Consider the following 20,313-nt stretch of genomic DNA (forward strand, 5'->3'; position numbering starts at 1 on the left):
GTGCTGTCCTTGTACAGTGACGCAATAGCCCTTGTCAGGTTACCAATCGCTCTATACTCCAGTGTCCACGTTTATAGTCCTACCTACGTGTAGTATGGTATTATCACTGGGGAGGAATATCGGATTTAACCTACTCTACAAACAAAAGATTTTTTAAAGATTCTCCTAGTGTTTATACAAACCCTTATAATGAATATTTTCATTCATTATTTTCGTTTGGAAAATAAGGTCTTTCGAAAACGATCGTTTCGTAAGTTGGTAATAAATTTTGTCACGGAAGTTCACGAGTAATGCATTAATTTTAATGTTGGTAATGCCACAGGCCACAGATAGAAATATAAGGAGAGTTGTCTATGCATATCATCTTAACCCCCCCCCTTACCTAACCACGCTCCAGTTCCAGGCGCTGATAGATAAAAGTGAAAACGGATTACATCTTACATCTTAAATTTATTAGATTATTTTATGGTTTTCAACCTCTTCTAAATTACTTTAATTTATCATGAAAATTATAAATCACAACAAGCGTTTGATAAGTGACAGGACGCCGTAAATGTAAACAAGCGACACAGAAAAAGGAAGCTATCTACAATACTCTATAAAATCCATAGACATTGATGAAAAAAAATCCGATGACGTCACAAAACATCCAAAGACGTCGTACTTGATGAGGTCACGAATTGTTTGTTTTTGGCACCATTCAAATTACTAGAATTTAATCCTTTATATCTCAACAGATTTTAATAAGAATAGTACTAGGCTTGTGATTTTTCAGATTCATTTATTAGCTAATAAAAATTCCATGATAATTGCCCATTGTCCGATCGCCAAGAGTGATCTTCACCACAGCTGGTGTCCCCCACAAAAATATAATCATTTCTTGACAACATTTTATTTTTCTGAGAGTTTGAATTCTCCATTGTGAATTCTCCAAATCTGTGATGAATTGAGAATATTTTTTTCAAATATGTCCTGATAAGATAATATAGATGTATAGACATTTGCTACCTAAAATTCACATATTGTTTACAATTTAACTGTCAAATAATTAATAAATCTATTTATTAAAAAATATTATATCAGAAAGGCTTTCATTTGAATTTTTTGAATTATTTTACATGTGTACCGCGATTATGAACGCTATCTTCATCTGAACATATCGAGACGGTATACTTAACTTCCATACTATCTGTGTCTACCGCGGTATGTTCTACAGACTTGTCATCTCGACATCATATGATCGAATCCAACCAATGAATGACCCCGAAAATTAAGTCCGCGTTCCTTGCTTCATTAAAATTTAAAATAGTCCTCTTTTTATTTAAAATTAAATAGGCTTCAATGATAAAAAGTAACACTTTCAAAGCCATTATAAACTCCAATAAATCCCAATCCAAGAAAAAAATACTCGCTTGAAAATGATTTTTATGACTTTTGACAATTACCAAGACGGTATGCTTAACGATCGTCTGTATTTATCTACCGAGCGATTACAAAGCCGGCTGCTTTGACGTCTCGATACGTACACCCGGGAAGATAGTAAAACATATAGAAAAAATATAATAACTAAATTATTTTTTATAGTGGCAACATTTTACGCCTAGATGCTCTTTTATGTGAATATGGCAGAATTTAGCCACATTTTTCGTGCATCTAGGCGTACGTTTTCATAACTGACAGTATGTCAGAGTCCAATTCGTGTTCAAAATTGAACGCAATTATTATTATATTTATTATGGATAACTTGTATAGCGCCATTTTCGTAATAAAATACCTCAAGGGCGCTTTACATAGTGATTCTAGTGTTAAATTAATTTAATTGAAGCTTTTAAATTTGTAATTTAGTTAAAACAATTTATTTTGTTGTTACGTGCTACGGATTTATTCAAATGATTTAGAGAACAAGTGGGTTTTATGTTTTTTCCGAAACATCACTTCACTTTCACAGCCTCGCACCTCTGCTGAGAGAGCATTCCATGCCATAGGGCCTGCGACCGCAAATGCGCGTCCACTAAATTTAGTGCGCTGTTTGCGTAGAGGTATAAAGGCTTTTAAGAACAAAGGTGCCAAGTTCGGAACGATAATTTTTTAAAGTAAATCGTAATTAAAGAAAAAATTTCTAGGTGGTACTAATTTTTTGTCACTTTTAACGCGTATCGAAAGGTACTGGACCCGTCGGTACAAACCGATGCACTTACATCAAAGCTTGATGGTGGGGGGATCGGTAGTGTATCTTCGCAATCGCTCGGGAGAATTCATCTTCAACTATGACGTCATAATGAAGCTGTTTTCGTACACTTCCGCTTGTTACATACTGATGTACCTACCCAAAACTTGACGGTGGGGGTCGGCAGTGTATCTTTGTAATCGCTCGAGAGAATTTGCCTTCAACTATACCGTCATGGTGAGGGTATGACGTCCTTGGCTCCCATCATAATCGCGGCCCTGGTCGGCGGATCGGAAGCTCAAGCTCATTGCCATATTAAATGCGAGTATGGCGTTCTATCCTCGCTGTTGACCTCGCCAAGACACCGGCGTGACGCCGAGACAGCGAACGAGTCTCGTCTATGTCCAAAACCCGGCATCCGCTTACCGGGCCGTGAGGAGATGGCCGGTTTTGAAAAAGATGGCTCGATCTGGTCTCAATCCGAGTCGAGTAGTAAATGTGATTGTTGCGAAATAGGAAAATATAACACAGAATATTCATATAATTTTATTATGAAATTTACACAAATTGATACATCTTTTAATTCATATTATATACAAAAAATAAAGCTTAGATTAATTTTTTTTTATAAATATTGCATTTCGCCTACGTGTCGACAGTAAAATTGCTAAGTGACATTTCGCAGGAAACAAAAATTAAAAAATATTGAAGCCGTAACTTTGTGGTTACTCGTTATAGTAAAATAAACATCAAACAGCTTTGTTTCTAACTGCGAAAAAAGTGGTAGATGTAACTCAAAATTGTAAGAAAAGTTGTATATGTAACTTTAAGTTGTGAAAAAAGTGGTATATGTAACTTTAAATTGTGAAAAAAGTGGTATATGTAACTTTAAATTGTAAAAAAAGTGGTATATGTAACTTTAAATTGTGAGAACAGTGGTATGTGTAACTCAAAACTGTGAGAAAAGTGGTATTTGTTATGTAACTCAAAATTGGGATACAGGAAAGTCTATTTAAAATATTTAAGGTTCATACAGTTGACACTTTTTTTTTTTTTTAAAGAAATATTTGCGTTCTTATGATTTACCCAAATATTTAATTTTGAGGGCCATTTTCAACGAGTTGTAAATAACTCAAATAACGAAAATGGAATCAAGTTGGGGTAAAGTGGGATTCGAACCACAGACCTTTGGTCCGTGAGTCCGAGACACTAGCCACAGGACCACAACCCAATCAATCACTCTTTATAAAATAAATTCTATTTTAAAAATAAAAGAATTTGAGATGAATAAGTCACTCAGATACCAACATAATATTAAAATTTCTAAATTCCACACAAGTCATGGTCAAAATAGCTGTGTCTTCAAAGGTGTAAAAAATTATAATAATCTTCCCAATGAACTAAAAACAACTAAAAATAATATATCAATAAATAAATTTAAATTAAATCTAAAGAAATTTTCTGCACACATGTAAAAACTACATTGAATTTTAATTAGTATGAATGCATTTTTCTTTATATGTCCTATGTTTTTATTTTTTTCTCGTGTACTCGTATTTAAAATGATATAAACTCTTTTAAATAAACAACTAAAACAGTGTAAGTCTCTTTCCGAGCACAAGAGTTAGTCTCTTTTTTGGAGAGTTACAGTGATAACATTTACTGGATGTGTAAAAGTAGATATGTATATATTTTTTTAAAACATGTACCTTTTATGAAATTTATTAATAAAAAAATAAAAAATATATTATGTAACTCAAAATTGGGCGAAAAGTGGTATATGTAACTTAAAATTGTAAGGAATCTTGTATACATGCTCAAAATTGTGAAGAAGTTGTGTATATTAAGGAACTCAAAACAAAGAAAAAGGTGGTATATGTAACTTTAAATTATTAGAAATGTGGTATACGTAACTTAAAACTGTGAGAAAAGTGGTATATGTGAATTGAAATTGTGAGAAATCTTGTATACGTAACTCAAATCTGTGAGAAAAGTGGTATTTATTATGTAACTCAAAACTAAGAAAAGGGTGTTATATGTGACTTTAAATTGTGAGAAAAGTGGTATACGTAACTCAAAACTAAGAAAAGGGTGTTATATGTGACTTTAAATTGTGAGAAAAGTGGTATACGTAACTCAAAACTGAGAGAAAGGTGGTATTTATTATTTAACTCAAAATTGGGATAAAAATAGTATATATAACGCAACTTAAAATTGTGCAAAAAGTGGTATATGTAACTCAAAATTGTGAGAATAGTTGTATATATTATGTAACTCGAAATTGGGCGAAAAGTGGTACATGTAACTCAGAATTGTGAGAAAGGTTGTATATATTATGTCGTTAAAAATTGGGCAAAAAGTGGTACAAGTAACTCAAAATTGGGCGAAAAGTGGTATTTGTAACTCAAAATTGTGAGAAAGGTTGTATACTTTATGTCGTTAAGAATTGGACAAAAAGTAGAACATGTTATGTAACTCAAAATTGGGCGAAAAGTGGTACATGTAACTCAAAATTGTGAGAAAGGTTGTATATATTATGTCGTTGAAAATTGGGCAAAAGGTAGAACATGTTATGTAACTCAAAATTGGGCGAAAAGTGGTATGTGTAACTCAAAATTGTGAGACAGGTTGTATATATTATGTCGTTGAAAATTGGGCAAAAAGTAGAACATGTTATGTAACTAAAAATTGGGCGAAAAGTGGTACATGTAACCCAAAATTGTGAGAAAGGTTGTACATATTATGTTGTTGAAACTTAGGCAAAAAGTAGAACATGTTATGTAACTCAAAATTGGGCGAAAAGTGGTACATGTAACTCAAAATTGTGAGAAAGGTTGTATATATTATGTCGTTGAAAATTGGACAAAAAGTAGAACATGTTATGTAACTCAAAATTGGGCGAAAAGTGGTACATGCAACCCAAAATTGTGAGAAAGGTTGTATATATTATGTCGTTGAAAATTGGGCAAAAAGTAGAACATGTTAAGTAACTCAAAATTGGGCGAAAAGTGGTACATGTAACTCAAAATTGGGCGAAAAGTGGTATGTGTAACTCAAAATTGTGAGACAGGTTGTATATATTATGTCGTTGAAATTTGGGCAAAAAGTGGTACATGTTATGTAACTCACAATTGGGCGAAAAGTGGTATATGTAACTCAAAATTGTGCAAAAAGTGGTATATGCAAATCTAAATTGTGAAACAATTTAGGTCACTCACTTAGCATTACTACTGTCGATATTATGTCTGTAGGTTCAAAAAGATTTCCTAATTTTATCCACTAGTCTTCATTAAAATTAATCATATTTGCGCAAATAAAAAGCTCTGTTATAAAAGTGTAACAAATGTCAACTCGGAGTAATTGATTAATTTATTAGATGCCTACAAACGAAATTGCCACTTCTACAAACTGGCCGATTTGAGCCGATTTGAACATTGGCGACGGAATCTCAAATTTAATATTTTTTATCTAAATTTGTCGCAACAGAGAAGGAAAACCTTTTCGAGAAGATGATATGGAAGTCTGAGCATTTACGGCGTTTTAACATGGGAAGAATGGTGAAAGTTACACGGCGTGACAAAAGGCAATTTAAACCGGTCGATGACAGGTCATAAGCCCTGCAAATGCCTAGACTAGACTGTTCATATTACCTTCTCAAAAATGTTTACCCTCTCTGTTGCGACAAATTTAGGTCTGAATAACTCCCTAGGGAGGAAATCCAGCCTGTCTGCAAACATTTGGACACACTCGAAAAATTGTTGTAAAATACGTTGATAATGGAAAAAAATCGGACCTGACCTGTAAAATTGTGGAACGTAAAAACCAGTTTTTACTGTGTTGACTCTGAAGGCTGCCGACAGCGAATGATGACAGTCAAACAGCGTAGTGGCCAGCGGTTAAATTTTACGCGATGATTGTCCCCGTTAAAGAAACAAACCATCACGCCTTTTCCCCGGAAACGGTTCGGAAAGACAGATGCTCGGTGTATGTCTAAGAGACGGAGTGCGAAATGAAGAAAAAAGGCGCCGAGCCGAGTCCTGGGTATCGCGGATCGTGCAGCGAAATTGAAATGGCCGTGGGCGGGACGTGCGGCGAGGCGTGGACAGCCAGAATATTAAAGCGGAGTCCATGGGCAAACGGAAGAAGTGTCGGAAGGCCGCAGAAAAGATGGGTCGACGACGTCGCCTCTATTGCCGATAAAATGTGGAAGATGGCAATAAGGGCTGAAGAAGAAGAAGAAGAAGATGAACAACTAAACGCATCGCTTAAGAGTGTATATAAAATAAAAGTACTATTTATACATACCCGAGGTCATCATACATAATATGGTCCTTCGAGCCGGATATTTCTCGAGCCGATTTTCGGTATGCCGAATCGATTTCTTTGATCTCTTCCTTACGGGGATAGCCATCGTGTGAAATTGGACCGCTGGGCACAACAAACAGCCGAGATGATCAGCGAGCAAACTGTACTAATGTACAGCGCTTGTAACTACGCTTAACATGAACAAGCGTCGCCTTTTCATTTAATTAATTAAAAGCTCATTTTTCATTTTCAACAAGCATACGGTGATTATGAACATATTACAACAGAGATGAAGAACATTTAAAAGAAGGTAATATAGAAGTCTAGGCATCTACAGGGCTAATGACCTGTCAATGGCTGGTTTTGGTGGCCACTTTACACAATGTGTAACATTCACCATTCTGCCCATATTTGAACATTAATATTCCTTAAATTCTTTCATCTGTTGATGTTTGTGAAGTTAAAGAGCTGAAACCTTTATTTATGCGGTTGAGATTCATCTAATTGAATCATTTCACCTACATACTAGGCATCGCCTGAAAATCTTAAATGTTCTTCATCTCTGTTGTAATATGTTAATATAAACAGCTCCCTGGGGAGTTCAATCCAGTCCCTAACTACGAAAATTTGGACAAACTCAAAATATTGTTGATACCATGATTAATTTTTTCGGAAAAAATCCAACTATCCGAATGGGGTCTGGTCCCAATTGATTCGGATAATCGGAGTTCTATTGTAGTTTGATTTTGGTGATGTTGTCGACAGCTGCTTTGTGTGACGCTCAAAGCTCTCACAGGTGGCTGCGCAGTAGCAAAAGCAGGCTGGTCTTGGGGTCTGGTAGTGGGGATGAAACTCAGTCGGCGAATACGGGAGCGGCCGGCGAGGGCGTCGACGGCCACTCCTTACAGCGGTCGAGCCTCTCACAGGTGGCTCTGCAGGAAGGAGAGCAGGCTGGTCTCGTAGTGGGTGATGGAGCTCAGCTGGCGCAGGGAGTGGCGCTCGTCGGGGTACAGGAGCAGCTGGTAGGGCTTGTTGGCCTTGGTGAGGGCGTCGATGAGCTGCTTCGTGTGGAGGAAGTGGACGTTCTCATCCTGCGTCCCGTGCACGATGAGCAGACGGTTCTCCCTGCAAAGCGGCACAAACGATTATTCGAAAAACGACACTACGCACTCGATAATCTCCAGTGAGGTCCAATCGCTGGTTTCCGGATTAAGAGAACTGTGACATGTATTCTGCTTGAAGATAGTATCCGTCGAGAATGCGAGAACCTAGAGCTGGAAGTTCTGAAAAGAGTGAAGGAAAATGCCATAAATCGGGCATGTGTGGTCATCAATTCTGGCGACGGCCCCTTGGCCAATATCATTTACTTGACTTAATGGAAAAAAAAGTTAAGATATCAAATAAACACAATCCAAAATTATTCATTCATAAATAAATTATAGTCATCAAATTGGGTGACAACATTTGCTCTAATTTTTTACATTTTAATATCAAATTTCCCATAGAACTGAACTTCCTCATAGGGAGTCTTCGAAGACGAAAGAATGCTAAAACAGATGTGCACGACGCGGAGAGAACGAACAATAATCCGGTGAACCAAAGCCTCGAGTCCGGTCGCGCGATAGATAGAACGCCGGGGACAGCAACTCACTGGTCCGGGAAGAGGCCCGCCTTGAGCAGCACGCTGCCGCGGTCGTAGGCGAGCGGGTCGAGCGCGGGCAGCCCCATGTAGCGCTCCGTGTACGCCGTGTCGTACAGCTCCCAGGCCGTGACGGGCGCGCACGCCACGCACAGCTTGAACACGTCCGGGTGCTGCGCGAGCGCCATCAGGGACAGGTAGCCGCCTGCGGACAGAGAGCAGAAATAGAACCTGATGCTTCCATTGAAAGCGTAACCCCATGGCCCGAAAAGGCCTTCGCTCTTTTCCGAGTAAAACAAAACCTGTTATTTTTTTCAACATAGTTGAATGATTAACTAATCAAAAATGTTTTGAGTATGTCCAAATGTTTGCAGACAGGCTGGATTTCCTCCCTGGCGAGTTTTTTAGAACTAAATTTGGTGCAACAGAGGTTTCAGCTCTTTTACTTCACAAAAGTCAACAGATGGAAGAGTTGAGGTAATGTGGATGTTTAAACATAGGCAGAACAGTGAACGTTACAGTGTGAAGAGTGGCCACTTAAACCAGCCAATGACGGGTCATAAGCCCTATAAATGCCTAGACTTCCATAATCCCTTCTCAAAAATGTTTTCCCTCTGATGTAACAAATTAAGATCTGAATCCAACCGGTCTCTCCAAACATTTGGACAAAATGAGAAATTCTATGTTGGAAAAATGTAATATTCACGTCTAATTGTTTAAATTATTTATAGTTGAAGGCAAAGGTAATAATATTAGCCATTAGCTCATGCTCGCAGCACGAGCGAAAGAACCTGAAAGAATTTGAGAGTCTTAGGTAGGACAATAAGAGCGGCGCATGGGTATTGGAAGGGCGTATTAGCCCTGACATGGTAGCGTAATCAATTTATCTCCGCTCCAACTTACCCCGTGTGTCAAGTAACCCCCGCAGCCCCTATCTACGTCATTTCTCAAGATAAAAAATAGGAATCGTCTTACCGTAAGACCAGCCGTGCACGGCTACCCTCGTGAGATCGATACACCCAGTTTCCTTCGCCAGCCACTTCAGGACTTCAATCTGCGGAGAAGGGTAACATGAAACAGACAAATACATAGGGTGAGATGGGGTTAAATGGACACAATATAATAGGGAAATATGACATGCTACGAATACCGATAAAAATATATAAAATGGATTCAGAACGATTTATTGTATTTTCAAAATGAATATGGATATTATGGAGAAATATTTTTATATTTAACTTTAAAAAGAAATTGTAACAAAAATATGTCCCTGGAAAAACGCGACTTTTTTGGCATCTATAAAAATTTTAACGGTTTTAAACAAAGTTCAAAATTAACATGAATCGTGACGTATTAGGGGCGTGGCCAATGTAATAAAAAAATTTTTAAAAAAAAAAGATTTTTTATGGTATTATTAAGTAGAAAGTTCAGTCGGCCTCGTGTTGTAAAGGTCAGCGCGTTTACCTGCCATGCGAGAGGTCTCGAGTTCGATTCCCGACATGGTTGATGTGAAATATTTATTTAAAAAAACAATGTTTAACAGTAGAATATTTCACAGTCCCTGAAGTATTTGAAGCGTACGACTGATCATCTTACCTTCATGTAAAAAAAAATATCGTGATACGCCGCGATTGTTGCACCATGCAGTTCCCTATGCACCATTAGGTGCGGAAAGGGAATGAAAAATAAATAAGTTGAAAAAATTGTGAAAAAAAAAATCGCTATATTTCCCTACTATCGGCGCGTCAAGTGCGAAAAAGTCATCGCAAAATTTTAACCGATTCCCGGGCGACCCTCACCTGGTCCTGCAGTTCAACGGTCCCCATCCGGCCCCTTATGTGCGCCTCGAAGGAGACCCCCCGATGCTTGGAGCCCCTGGAATCTATGCAGACAACGCAGTAGCCGCGCGCCGCCAGCATGTGCATCCTCAGCTCGCGAGTTCCCTGGAAGACGATAGAGATCATTTCCTAGATCAAGAAAGCTGTGTCGTCGTGTGGATTTGGTTCACTTAGGAACATCTTGGACATTGGCACTCTCAGAACTGTGTATTTTGCTCTTTTCCAATCAGCGGCAATCTCTGGTGTAGTGGGCTGGGGAGGTTGCGCTGCGTCTATAATGAACCCCTTAATAAATTTACAAAAATTCATTCATTCTTAGAGTGATGCTTCGATGTCCCCCTACTTTCCCCTCTGAGACATTTTTTCAATCTATGAAGGTACTGGACATTAGACAATAGCCACTGACAGATTTATGGCCATACGGTTACAAGAGGAGATCCCAGCAAAATGCTCGTACGAGGTTTTCCTGTAATTTGAATTATTTAATGCTTTCAAACAAACCAGAGGGGATAGGACGCCACATCGCTCGATTTTTGCACACAGATCTCGCTTCCTCTACATTCATACATCTTCTCATGCACGCGCGCCGATTATTCCGACATTTGACATGCCCATCTTCGAGTATTTGTAGGATTTGTCATACCATGTCTTTCTCAGTCTTCCTCTATTTCTGCATCCGTCAACATTCGCACTGTAAATGTTTTGAGCCGTTCTTTCGCTGTCCATTCGCTCCACATGTCTAAACAGACGCAGAGCTCCTTTCTTGATTTTGTCGATAATACTAACATTTGCGCATCTATCGTACATAGTTTTACCACACATTCGCCAGAGAGATCGCATTTCGACAGCATTCGCAGGCTACTTTCACCCTGTTTTTCCGAGTCCATACTTCGCTCCCATACATCAGAGTCGGGACCGGGACTCCATTGTGAACACCTGATTTTGACTTTTGCGATAAACATTAATTTAACAACAATATTTTGAGTTTGTCCAAATTTTTGTAGACAAGGACTGGATTCAACTCCCTGGGGAGCTGTTTATATTAACATGTTACAACAGACATGAAGAACATTTAAGAGAAGGTAATATAGAAGTCTAGGCATCTACAGGGCTTATGACCTGTCAATGGCTGGTTTAAGTGGCCACTTTACACACTGTGTAACATTCACCATTCTGCCTATATTTGAACATCTATATTCCTTCAATTCTTTCATCTGTTGATGTTTAAACATAAACCAGCCATTGACAGGTCATAAGCCCTGTAGATGCCTGGACTTCTATATTACCTTCTCTTAAATGTTCTTCATCTCTGTTGTAAAACGTTAAAACATTAATTTGATTGATTTTTAAACCCATGCATGCCGAGTACCTATTTGGGCTATCTACAGTAGCCTGAAGACCCCCGACTGAATCGTCGATTATAACCACATCATCGGCATACTCTAGATCGCAGAGTTTTCGAGAGGAGGAGATGGATACTCCTCGACCTAGTTGAATCGACTTCCTTAAGCCTGAGGATTATAAACAGGAACGGTGCAAGGACGCAACCTTGAGGAACTCCGGTGGCGACCTCGAACCAATCTGTGACAACATCGTTGATTCTGATTCGGCATTCGCTATTTGAGTGAAGGGCTTTGATAAGTTCCACTAGTTTTATAGCTACTACCTTAAATATATCTTCTCTTCAAGACCGTTGAAATAAATCCGGCCTTCTAGTCCTATTTAAAATTCTCAACTCGCTCTTTGATGCGCCTGAACTACTGAGCTCGATAAAATTAAATATTCCAACTGGAAACCTCAGACAAAACTGAATCTTTCATACCGATAACCACAGAACTAACTATGGTTTCCATTCCCCTGTGCCCAGAATTCTCCGGTCTGCCAACAAACATACCAGTCTTGATTGCTTCGATAACAAGTTGTCTTCTTTCAAACGATCACTGGATCAAATTCAATTATAAACACCTCTCTCCGCTTCCACGCCCACCGAGTCTACCATTGAGTCTTGTGTCTTCTACTGTACCTTGAAGGTGTTGGTGACGGTCTGCACCACGGGCCCGCCGTACACGTACAGCAGCGTGGGCCGCGGCCCGGGGACGTGCGGCCGGAACAGCATGGCGTGCAGCTCCTCGCCGGAGCCCTCCAGCCGCGTGCTGAGCAGCTGCTGCGAGTACTGCGCCCGGCCCTTGCACAGCGACCCTGCGGAGGGGAGACGTCGCGTGAGGACGGGAGAGCATTGTCCCGTCCCGGCATCGGGCCTATTGTCCCCGTCTTAATTCAGTTTGAATTCATTTCAACAGAGAGGGAAAACATTTTTGAGAAGGGATACGGAAGTCTAGGCATTTACAGGGCTTATGACCTGTCGTTGGCTGGCTTAAGTGGCCACTTTACACACTGTGTAACATTCACCATTCTGCCTAGTGGGTGATTTGGTTCAGCCGGATGAATCTCACCCACACACACGATTAAGGTTTCAGCTCTTTTACTTCACAAAAGTCAGATGGAAGAGTTGAAGGAATGCGGTTGTTTAAACGTGGGCAGAATGGTGAATGTTGCACGGTGTATGAAGTGGCCGCTCAAATCAGCCAACGACAGTTCATAAGGCCTATAAATGCCTAAGCTTCCGTGTCCCCTTTTCCCTCTCTGGCGCGAGTGGGGATACCTGGCAGCCGGTAGAGGGGGCAGTCCGGGGGCAGCAGGGGCGCGGGGCCCGCCTCCAGCAGGGAGCCGTGCAGCACCAGGCGGGGCCCGGCGGGGCCGTGCCGCAGCAGGTACACCCGGCACGCGGGCTGCGTGCGGATGTTGGAGTACGTGGCCACCACCACCTCGCATTTCTGCAAAGATCAAGATTAACACGGATCAGAAATCAATCAATTCTGGAGTACTAATACTATAGATGTTCCGAGGCTTATGACCTGTCATTGGCTGGTTTAAGCGGCCACGTTTTCCCGCTTTTTTTGCCGAAATGTTCAGGTCTCATTTTATCCATCCATTTTCATTCAAATATTTTCCCGATCAACATTTTTTACAACAATGTTTCGAGGGTGTCCAAATGTTTGCAGACATGCTGGACTTTCTCCCTAGGGAGTTATTCAGACCAAAATTTGTCGCAGCAGAGAGGGAAAACATTTTTGAGAAGGGGATATGGACGTCTAGGCATTTGCAGGGCTTATGACCTGTCATTTGGACATACTCTACTACAAAAATACTCAAAACATACTCAAAATACTTATAACATTGGATATTGTAAAGCGCCCTTGAGGTAATTTTCACAAAAATGGCGCTATATACAAGCAACAAATTTAGATCTAAATCTAAAAAAAAGTTACGTAAAAACGAAGTTACGTAAAAACGAAGTCACAAAAAACGAAGTTACGTAAAATCGAAGTTAAGTAAAAACGGAGTTACAATAAAACAAAGTTAGGTAAAAACGAAGTTAAGTAAAAACGAAGTTACAAAAAAACAAAGTTACGTAAAAACGAAATTAAGTAAAAACGAAGTTACAATAAAACAAAGTTACATAAAAACAAAGTTAAGTAAAAACGAAGTTAAGTAAAAACGGAGTTACAAAAAAACAAAGTTAGGTAAAAATGAAGTTACGTAAAAACGAAGTTAAGTAAAAACGAAGTTACAATACAACAAAGTTACGTAAAAACGAAGTTAAGTAAAAACGAAGTTAAGTAAAAACGAAGTTACAAAAAACAAAGTTAAGTAAAAACGAAGTTACAATAAAACAAAGTTACGTAAAAACGATGTTAAGTAAAAACGAAGTTACAAAAAACAAAGTTACGTAAAAACGAAGTTACGTAAAAACGAAGTTACGTAAAATCGAAGTTAAGTAAAAACGGAGTTACAATAAAACAAAGTTAGGTAAAAACGAAGTTAAGTAAAAACGAAGTTACAAAAAAACAAAGTTACGTAAAAACGAAATTAAGTAAAAACGAAGTTACAATAAAACAAAGTTACATAAAAACAAAGTTAAGTAAAAACGAAGTTAAGTAAAAACGAAGTTACAAAAAAACAAAGTTAGGTAAAAATGAAGTTACGTAAAAACGAAGTTAAGTAAAAACGAAGTTACAATACAACAAAGTTACGTAAAAACGAAGTTAAGTAAAAACGAAGTTAAGTAAAAACGAAGTTACAAAAAACAAAGTTAAGTAAAAACGAAGTTACAATAAAACAAAGTTACGTAAAAACGATGTTAAGTAAAAACGAAGTTACAAAAAACAAAGTTACGTAAAAACGAAGTTACGTAAAAACGAAGTTACGTAAAAACGAAGTTACAAAAAAACAAAGTTACGTAAATACGAAGTTAAGTAAAAACGAAGTTACAATACAACAAAGTTACGTAAAAACGAAGTTAAGTAAAAACGAAGTTACAAAAAACGAAGTTACGTAAAAACCAAGTTAAGTAAAACGAAGTTACAATAAAACAAAGTTACGTAAAAACGTAGTTACGTAAAAACGAAGTTACGTAAAAACGAAGTTACGTAAAAACAAAGTTACGTAAAAACAAAGTTACGTAAAAACGAAGTTGCAAAGATGCAAGCGTGAGGTTACCTCGTCCATGTCGATGGTGAAGGAGTAGCCGGGCTCCGTGAGCAGCGCGGGGCTGTCGGGCTCCGGGTCCCGGTAGGAGGAGCAGTACAGGTGGCGCTCCAGGGGGCCCTCCTTCAGGCCCACGAAGTACACCAGGCCCCGCAACTCGTCCACCTGCAGATATTAATTCATTTTTTTTACACTTCATATACTTATACAATTTATTTTTTTAAATAAAGGTTTCAGCTCTTTAACTTCACAAACATCAACAGATGAAAGAATTGAAGGAATATAGGTGTTCAAGTATGGGCAGAATGGTGAATGTTACACAGTGTGTAAAGTGGCCACTTAAACCAGCCATTGACAGGTCATAAGCCCTGTAGATGCCTAGACTTCTATATAACTTTCTCTAAAATGTTCTTCATCTCTGTTATCATCTTTAAATTAAATTATGGTTAATTAAAGCCATCCCCTGTAAATATTTCATTTTTAAATCTCTTAATTTTTTAATGCGTAGTGACTACACAGCACCGTAACGCGGGGGTCTTTTTGGGACAGTGAGGGAAAGGTCAATATGGAGAAAGGTTATATTACCCAGATATTTTTTCCAATGACCTCCCACTTTCCTTTGGTCAGCGCCAGGGAGGAGATAATTTTGGGCTCGATGTGAGAAGGGCTCGCAGCCAAATCTGGAACAAACCAAACTATTTAGGCACAGAGAATATTGCGTGCACAGATCTGCTTCCGCGGCAAGCATTGGTCGAAACGTTTGTAATACTAAGACATACACGGAGTCCCACAAGGAACAGGTTTTGGCCCTCTGCTGTTTCGTATAAAGTAAAAACCCCTTTTTACGTTGTTCAAGGGAGCAACAAAAAAAGGTGTAAAACTGAGGAAAACGCTAAAGTGAGGAAATGAATAAAAATAAAAAAAAATCATTAAAATATAATTATTGTACGAGACTATATTAAATATACTGCAGAAAAATTGTAAGAAATGTCATGATTGGGGATTATTCATATTTACCAATGATAGTTGGATTGGCATGGTCTAGCTCGAAGTCTTAGGTCTTTCGTTTTTATGAATATATTGTATACAATTATTGTTTTGCCCTTGTTTGTCTTTGCTAAATAGTTTTACGTTCTTTTTGTTCAGTTTCTTGCATCTATGTTTCTTCAAGTAACTGTTGTAATTGGCTCAGGCCGTATATATAATAAATAAATAAATAAATATAATTAAAAATATTTTGTATTTTTTCAAACAAAACTGCAATGTGTTATTTTTTATTGAATTAAAAAAATACACGCGTAAATAATTTTATGTAGGCACTCCACCTTAAAAACACGAAAATGAAAATTTGAATTTGCATAAAATGCATACAACGATTTTTTCCCGAAATATTGGGATTTTTTCAAAATATGGTATCCCTCTTTTTAGTATGGCAACACTGAATTTCAACTGTCATTTACATCGCGGCAAAACTGTTTCACACTTTTATAATAACTGTTTAAACTATCTACTTTTCACATTATGTGTGTATAACATCAAATAATATTTATATTGCCAATTTTTTAAACTTTCTGCAACTTAATTTATTGATGTAAAGACTTTATTCTTCCTAAACACGCGTCGACCGCACGTCACAATTTAGTAAAATGTCAAAATTAGCCACTTAAACAAAATGGTCAATTGCACTGCACCTGCTTTGAATTTGGTTTGAGACAATGATTTACACTTTTTTTATTTACCTCGTCTTTGACAGATCAAATGAGTTGTGAAAAAATTTCGACGTAAAACCGGGGTTATGAAAAACGTAAAAAACGTTAATTTGGGAGGAAATTGAATGAGAATGTGCGGAAAAAATGGGACCTAGTAGGGCCATCGTGGAAAAATCAGATCGCCGTTGGAACTACGGAATAATTCATATGGACTCGAGTCAAACGGGGGTGGGACCTTCTCTCTTGGCGACGCTGGCGGTGATGAGGTAGAGGTGCAGGTGCCCCGACTGCTCCGACGCCCAGATGAACTGGACGCTCGAGGGGTCCGGCGCGGGGAGGAAGTGCAGGATGTCGTGCACGTTCACCCAGGCGTCGGGGGCCCGCTCCGACACCAGGACCTGTGGACAAGCATCGTCATTTCAGAACCGGGGGGACGAAATAACACACTACACCAGAGATGAAGAACATTTTAGAGAAGGTGATATAGGCTTATGACCTGTCGTCGGCTGGCTTAAGTGGCCACTTTAAACACTGTAATATTCACCATTTTACCTTTGTTTGAACATCCGTATTTCTTAGATTCTTCCATCGATTTTGGCTGGTTTAAGTGGCCACTTTACGCACTGAAAATTCATTATTTTGCCTATGTATGAATATACATATTTTTTTCGATTCTTCCATTGATTTTGGCTAGTTTAAGCAGCCACTTTACGCGGTGTGCAACATTCACGATATGGCCAATGTTTGAACATCCATATTTCTTCAATTCTTCCATCGATTTTGGCTGGTTTAAGTGGCCACTTTACACACTGTAACATTCACAATATGGCCAATGTTTGAACATCCGTATTTCTTTAATTCTTCCATCGATTTTGGCTGGTTTAAGCGGCCACTTTACGCAGTTTGTAACATTCACGATATGGTCTATGTTCGAACATCCTTATTTCTTCAATTCTTCCATCGATTCAAGTGAAGTAAAAGAGCCGAAACTTTTATTGTTGCGAAGAGATTCATCTGATCTGATCTGTAAACCATCTCTAAAATGTTTTCCATCTCTGTTTTAATTTGTTAATCTCAATGAATCCCTAGGGCACCCGCCTACAAACATTGTTTAGCATTTAACAGTCGGCAATATCCAACCGCTGCCTGTTAGTTAAATTAATACTCAGACTCCCGATACAGACATCTACTAAAGAAATATTCCACAAATCACAATTTATGACACCAAAGCAATTATACGCTAAAACAACGCTCGCCCACAGATTAAAAAACTACTCTTACTCAAACGAAAGACATAACCCCACAACACATCACATACAAATAATATAATCACTAGATCCTCAACACAAAGACAACTTAAATAAATACAAATTAATACCACCTTTGGACAAAGGGATTTTGAATATTATTCAATTAAAATCTATAACCTACTTCCACTGTCTATTAAAACAATAAGTAACGAGAAAATGTTCAAAAAGGCTATAAAAAATGGATAGTGGAGCTGGGTAGAAGTAAAATGTATTGTCTCATTCGCCCAAACCAATATTGAATCAACTGCTCCACAAGTGTTTGTCAGACTCGACAAATTTTGAGTTTATCCAAATTTTTGTAGACAATGACTGGATTCAACTCCCTGGGGAGCTTATATTAACATATTACAACAGAGATGAAGACCATTTAAGAGAAGGTAATATAGAAGTCTGGGCATCTACAGGGCTTATGACCTGTCAATGGCTGGTTTAAGTGGCCACTTTACACACTGTAATATTCACCATTCTGCCCACATTTGAACATCAACATTCCTTTGATTCTTTCATCTGTTGATGTTTGTGAAGTTAAAGAGCTGAAACCTTTATTTATGCGGGTGAGATTTGTCAAATTGAATTATTTCACCTACATACTAGACTTGGCAACGCCTGAAAATGTTATTTATATATATTAACAGCTACCCAGCATGAGTCAACCCACGGAGGCCGCCATCGACAGGTCATAAGCCCTGTAGATGCCTAGACTTCTATATTACCTTCTTTTAAATGTTCTTCATCTCTGTTGTAATATGTTAATATTAACAGCTCCCCAGGGAGTTGAATCCAGTCCTTGTCGACAAAAATTTGGACAAACTCAAAATATTCTTAACATATTACAACAGATATGAAGAACATTTAAGAGAAGGTAATATAGAAGTCTAGGCATCTACAGGGCTTGTGACCTGTCAATGGCGGCCTCCGTGGTGTAGTGGTCAAGACGCTTGACTCATGCTCGGAAGGTTCCGGGTTCGATTCCCGGTGAGAACACAAAAATTTAAATGTGATTTTTCTCAAGCCTGGGTGTTCTGTGTTGTAATTCACAACTGCAATTGGGCCTCCTGGCCTGTTGTGGTGCAAAAATAAGATAAAATGAAATGAAAAAAAATTAAAAATGGCTGGTTTAAGTGGCCACTTTACTTTTAAATGTTCTTCATCTCTGTTATAATATGTTAATATAAACAGCTCCCCGGGGAGTTGAATCCAGTCCTTGTCTGCAAAAATTTGGACAAACTCAAAATATTGTTGATAAATCCACCTGGTCCATGAAGAAGTATAGACATTGAAAAAATAACTTTTTGAGATGTCGACACTTAAACAAAAAAGCTGCCTCGCGAGGGACGCAACATTTCAGTACAGACCTGCGCGGGGATCCAGGGCCGAGGAGTTTCGCTGTCCAGGGGCGCGGCGTGCGGCACGGGAGCCTCCGTGTCGTAGCGGAAGGGCTCCGCGAAGACCTTGACGCTGAGCAGCACCAGCTCGAGCCGCTGCTGGCGCCGATCCAGCAGTTGGCACCAGACGCTGGAAAAGATGGGTCACGGTCAGCCACTAAATTTTGAATTTTTTGAAATTTTGCAAATTGTCCAACAGTGTTTTGAGTATGTCCAAACGTTTGCAGACAGGCTGGGTCTCCTCCCCGGGGAGTTATTCAGATCTAAATTTGTCGCAACAGAGAGGGAAAACATTTTTGAGAAGGGAATATGGAAGTCTAGGCATTTACAGGGCTTTTGACCTATCATTGGCTGGTTTATGTGGGCACTTTACACACTGTAACATTCACCATTCTGCCCATGTTTAAGCATCCACATTTCCTCAACTCTTCCATCTGTTGACTTTTGTGAAGTAAAAGGGCTGAAACCTTTATCATGCGGGTGAGATTCACCCGGCTGAACCGATTCACCTACTAGGCAACGCCTGAAAACAATTCTCCAATTTTTATACTTCTAACAACAATGTATAGAGTATGTGCAAATGTTTGCAAGCAAATATAATTGTCTCAGGTATACTAGGGAGCGAGAAAAAAATTCATGTTAGTTAGTAGCTCCACGACTTTTGTTGGGGGCAGTTCTTTCGCTCGCGATGCGAGCACGAACAAATGTTTTTTAAATTTTTTTAGCAATTAGATTAAAAACATTACCACTTTTGCATTAGACTTTAAATAATTAATATTACATATGTCCAAGTTAAAATTTTTAATTTTTTGCATGTGTAATGGCTACACAGCACCGTAAAACGCTGGTGTTTTTGGGGCAGTAGGGGAATGGTCAAGATATGTGGATTCTCACTAGTTTCCACAAGGCGTCCAGCCTATGCGCGGGATGTACTCCGCCCAGGGGAACACCTCCTCGAGAGGGCGAATCAGGTCCAACCATCGGCAGTCGGTGACCACTTCACTATCTGCAAGGGAAACGGACACAAACATTATCAGGGCGTTCCAACATAAGCGGTTCCTCAGCATGTGCACGAGGGCAGTGCTTTGCCAAGTAAAAATATGCTATCTCCTTCACAATATTAAAAATGTAATTTTGAACTGGCTTTTAATATATTTAATATATTAATATATTTTGTTTGCACCACAACAGGCCAGGAGGCCCAATTACAGCGGTGAATTACATCACAGAACACCCAGGCTTGAGAAAAATCACATTTAATTTTTGTGTTCTCACCGGGAATCGAACCCGGAACCTTCCGTCTGTGAGTCAAGCGTCTTGACCACTACACCACGGAGGCCGCCGTTACTGTTATACGCATGATTTAAAACTTTTTGTAAAGGTGACTGATAACTGAAAGGCGGACTGTAATA

General features: G+C 38.8%; 1 protein-coding gene across 2 annotated transcripts in view; it reads right to left on the reverse strand.

The window, feature by feature from the left end:
- Positions 1–2,700: 2,700 nt before the first annotated feature.
- LOC148277491 (dipeptidyl peptidase 9) overlaps positions 2,701–20,313 on the reverse strand; it is a 30,826-nt gene continuing 13,213 nt past the window's right edge. Inside the window, exons 7-18 of one of the 2 annotated variants that reach the window (XM_088232826.1) lie at positions 19,796–19,907; positions 18,872–19,031; positions 16,442–16,604; positions 15,083–15,177; positions 14,510–14,662; positions 12,612–12,783; positions 11,973–12,148; positions 9,911–10,054; positions 9,087–9,165; positions 8,124–8,316; positions 7,379–7,597; positions 2,701–7,343 (exon numbers count right to left, since the gene is read on the reverse strand). In XM_088232826.1, the coding sequence (XP_088088952.1) occupies positions 7,393–7,597; positions 8,124–8,316; positions 9,087–9,165; positions 9,911–10,054; positions 11,973–12,148; positions 12,612–12,783; positions 14,510–14,662; positions 15,083–15,177; positions 16,442–16,604; positions 18,872–19,031; positions 19,796–19,907 (1,652 nt within the window). In that variant the 3' untranslated portion in view covers positions 2,701–7,343; positions 7,379–7,392. Of the gene's footprint in view, positions 7,598–8,123; positions 8,317–9,086; positions 9,166–9,910; positions 10,055–11,972; positions 12,149–12,611; positions 12,784–14,509; positions 14,663–15,082; positions 15,178–16,441; positions 16,605–18,871; positions 19,032–19,795; positions 19,908–20,313 lie in introns of both variants that reach the window. The other variant, XM_088232824.1, reaches the window with a different exon arrangement.

Source organism: Micrasema longulum, unplaced genomic scaffold (genome assembly GCF_059751315.1).
Source record: "Micrasema longulum isolate JH-2025_06_02 unplaced genomic scaffold, ASM5975131v1 h1tg001024l, whole genome shotgun sequence".
NCBI classification, from domain to species: Eukaryota; Metazoa; Arthropoda; class Insecta; order Trichoptera; family Brachycentridae; genus Micrasema; species Micrasema longulum.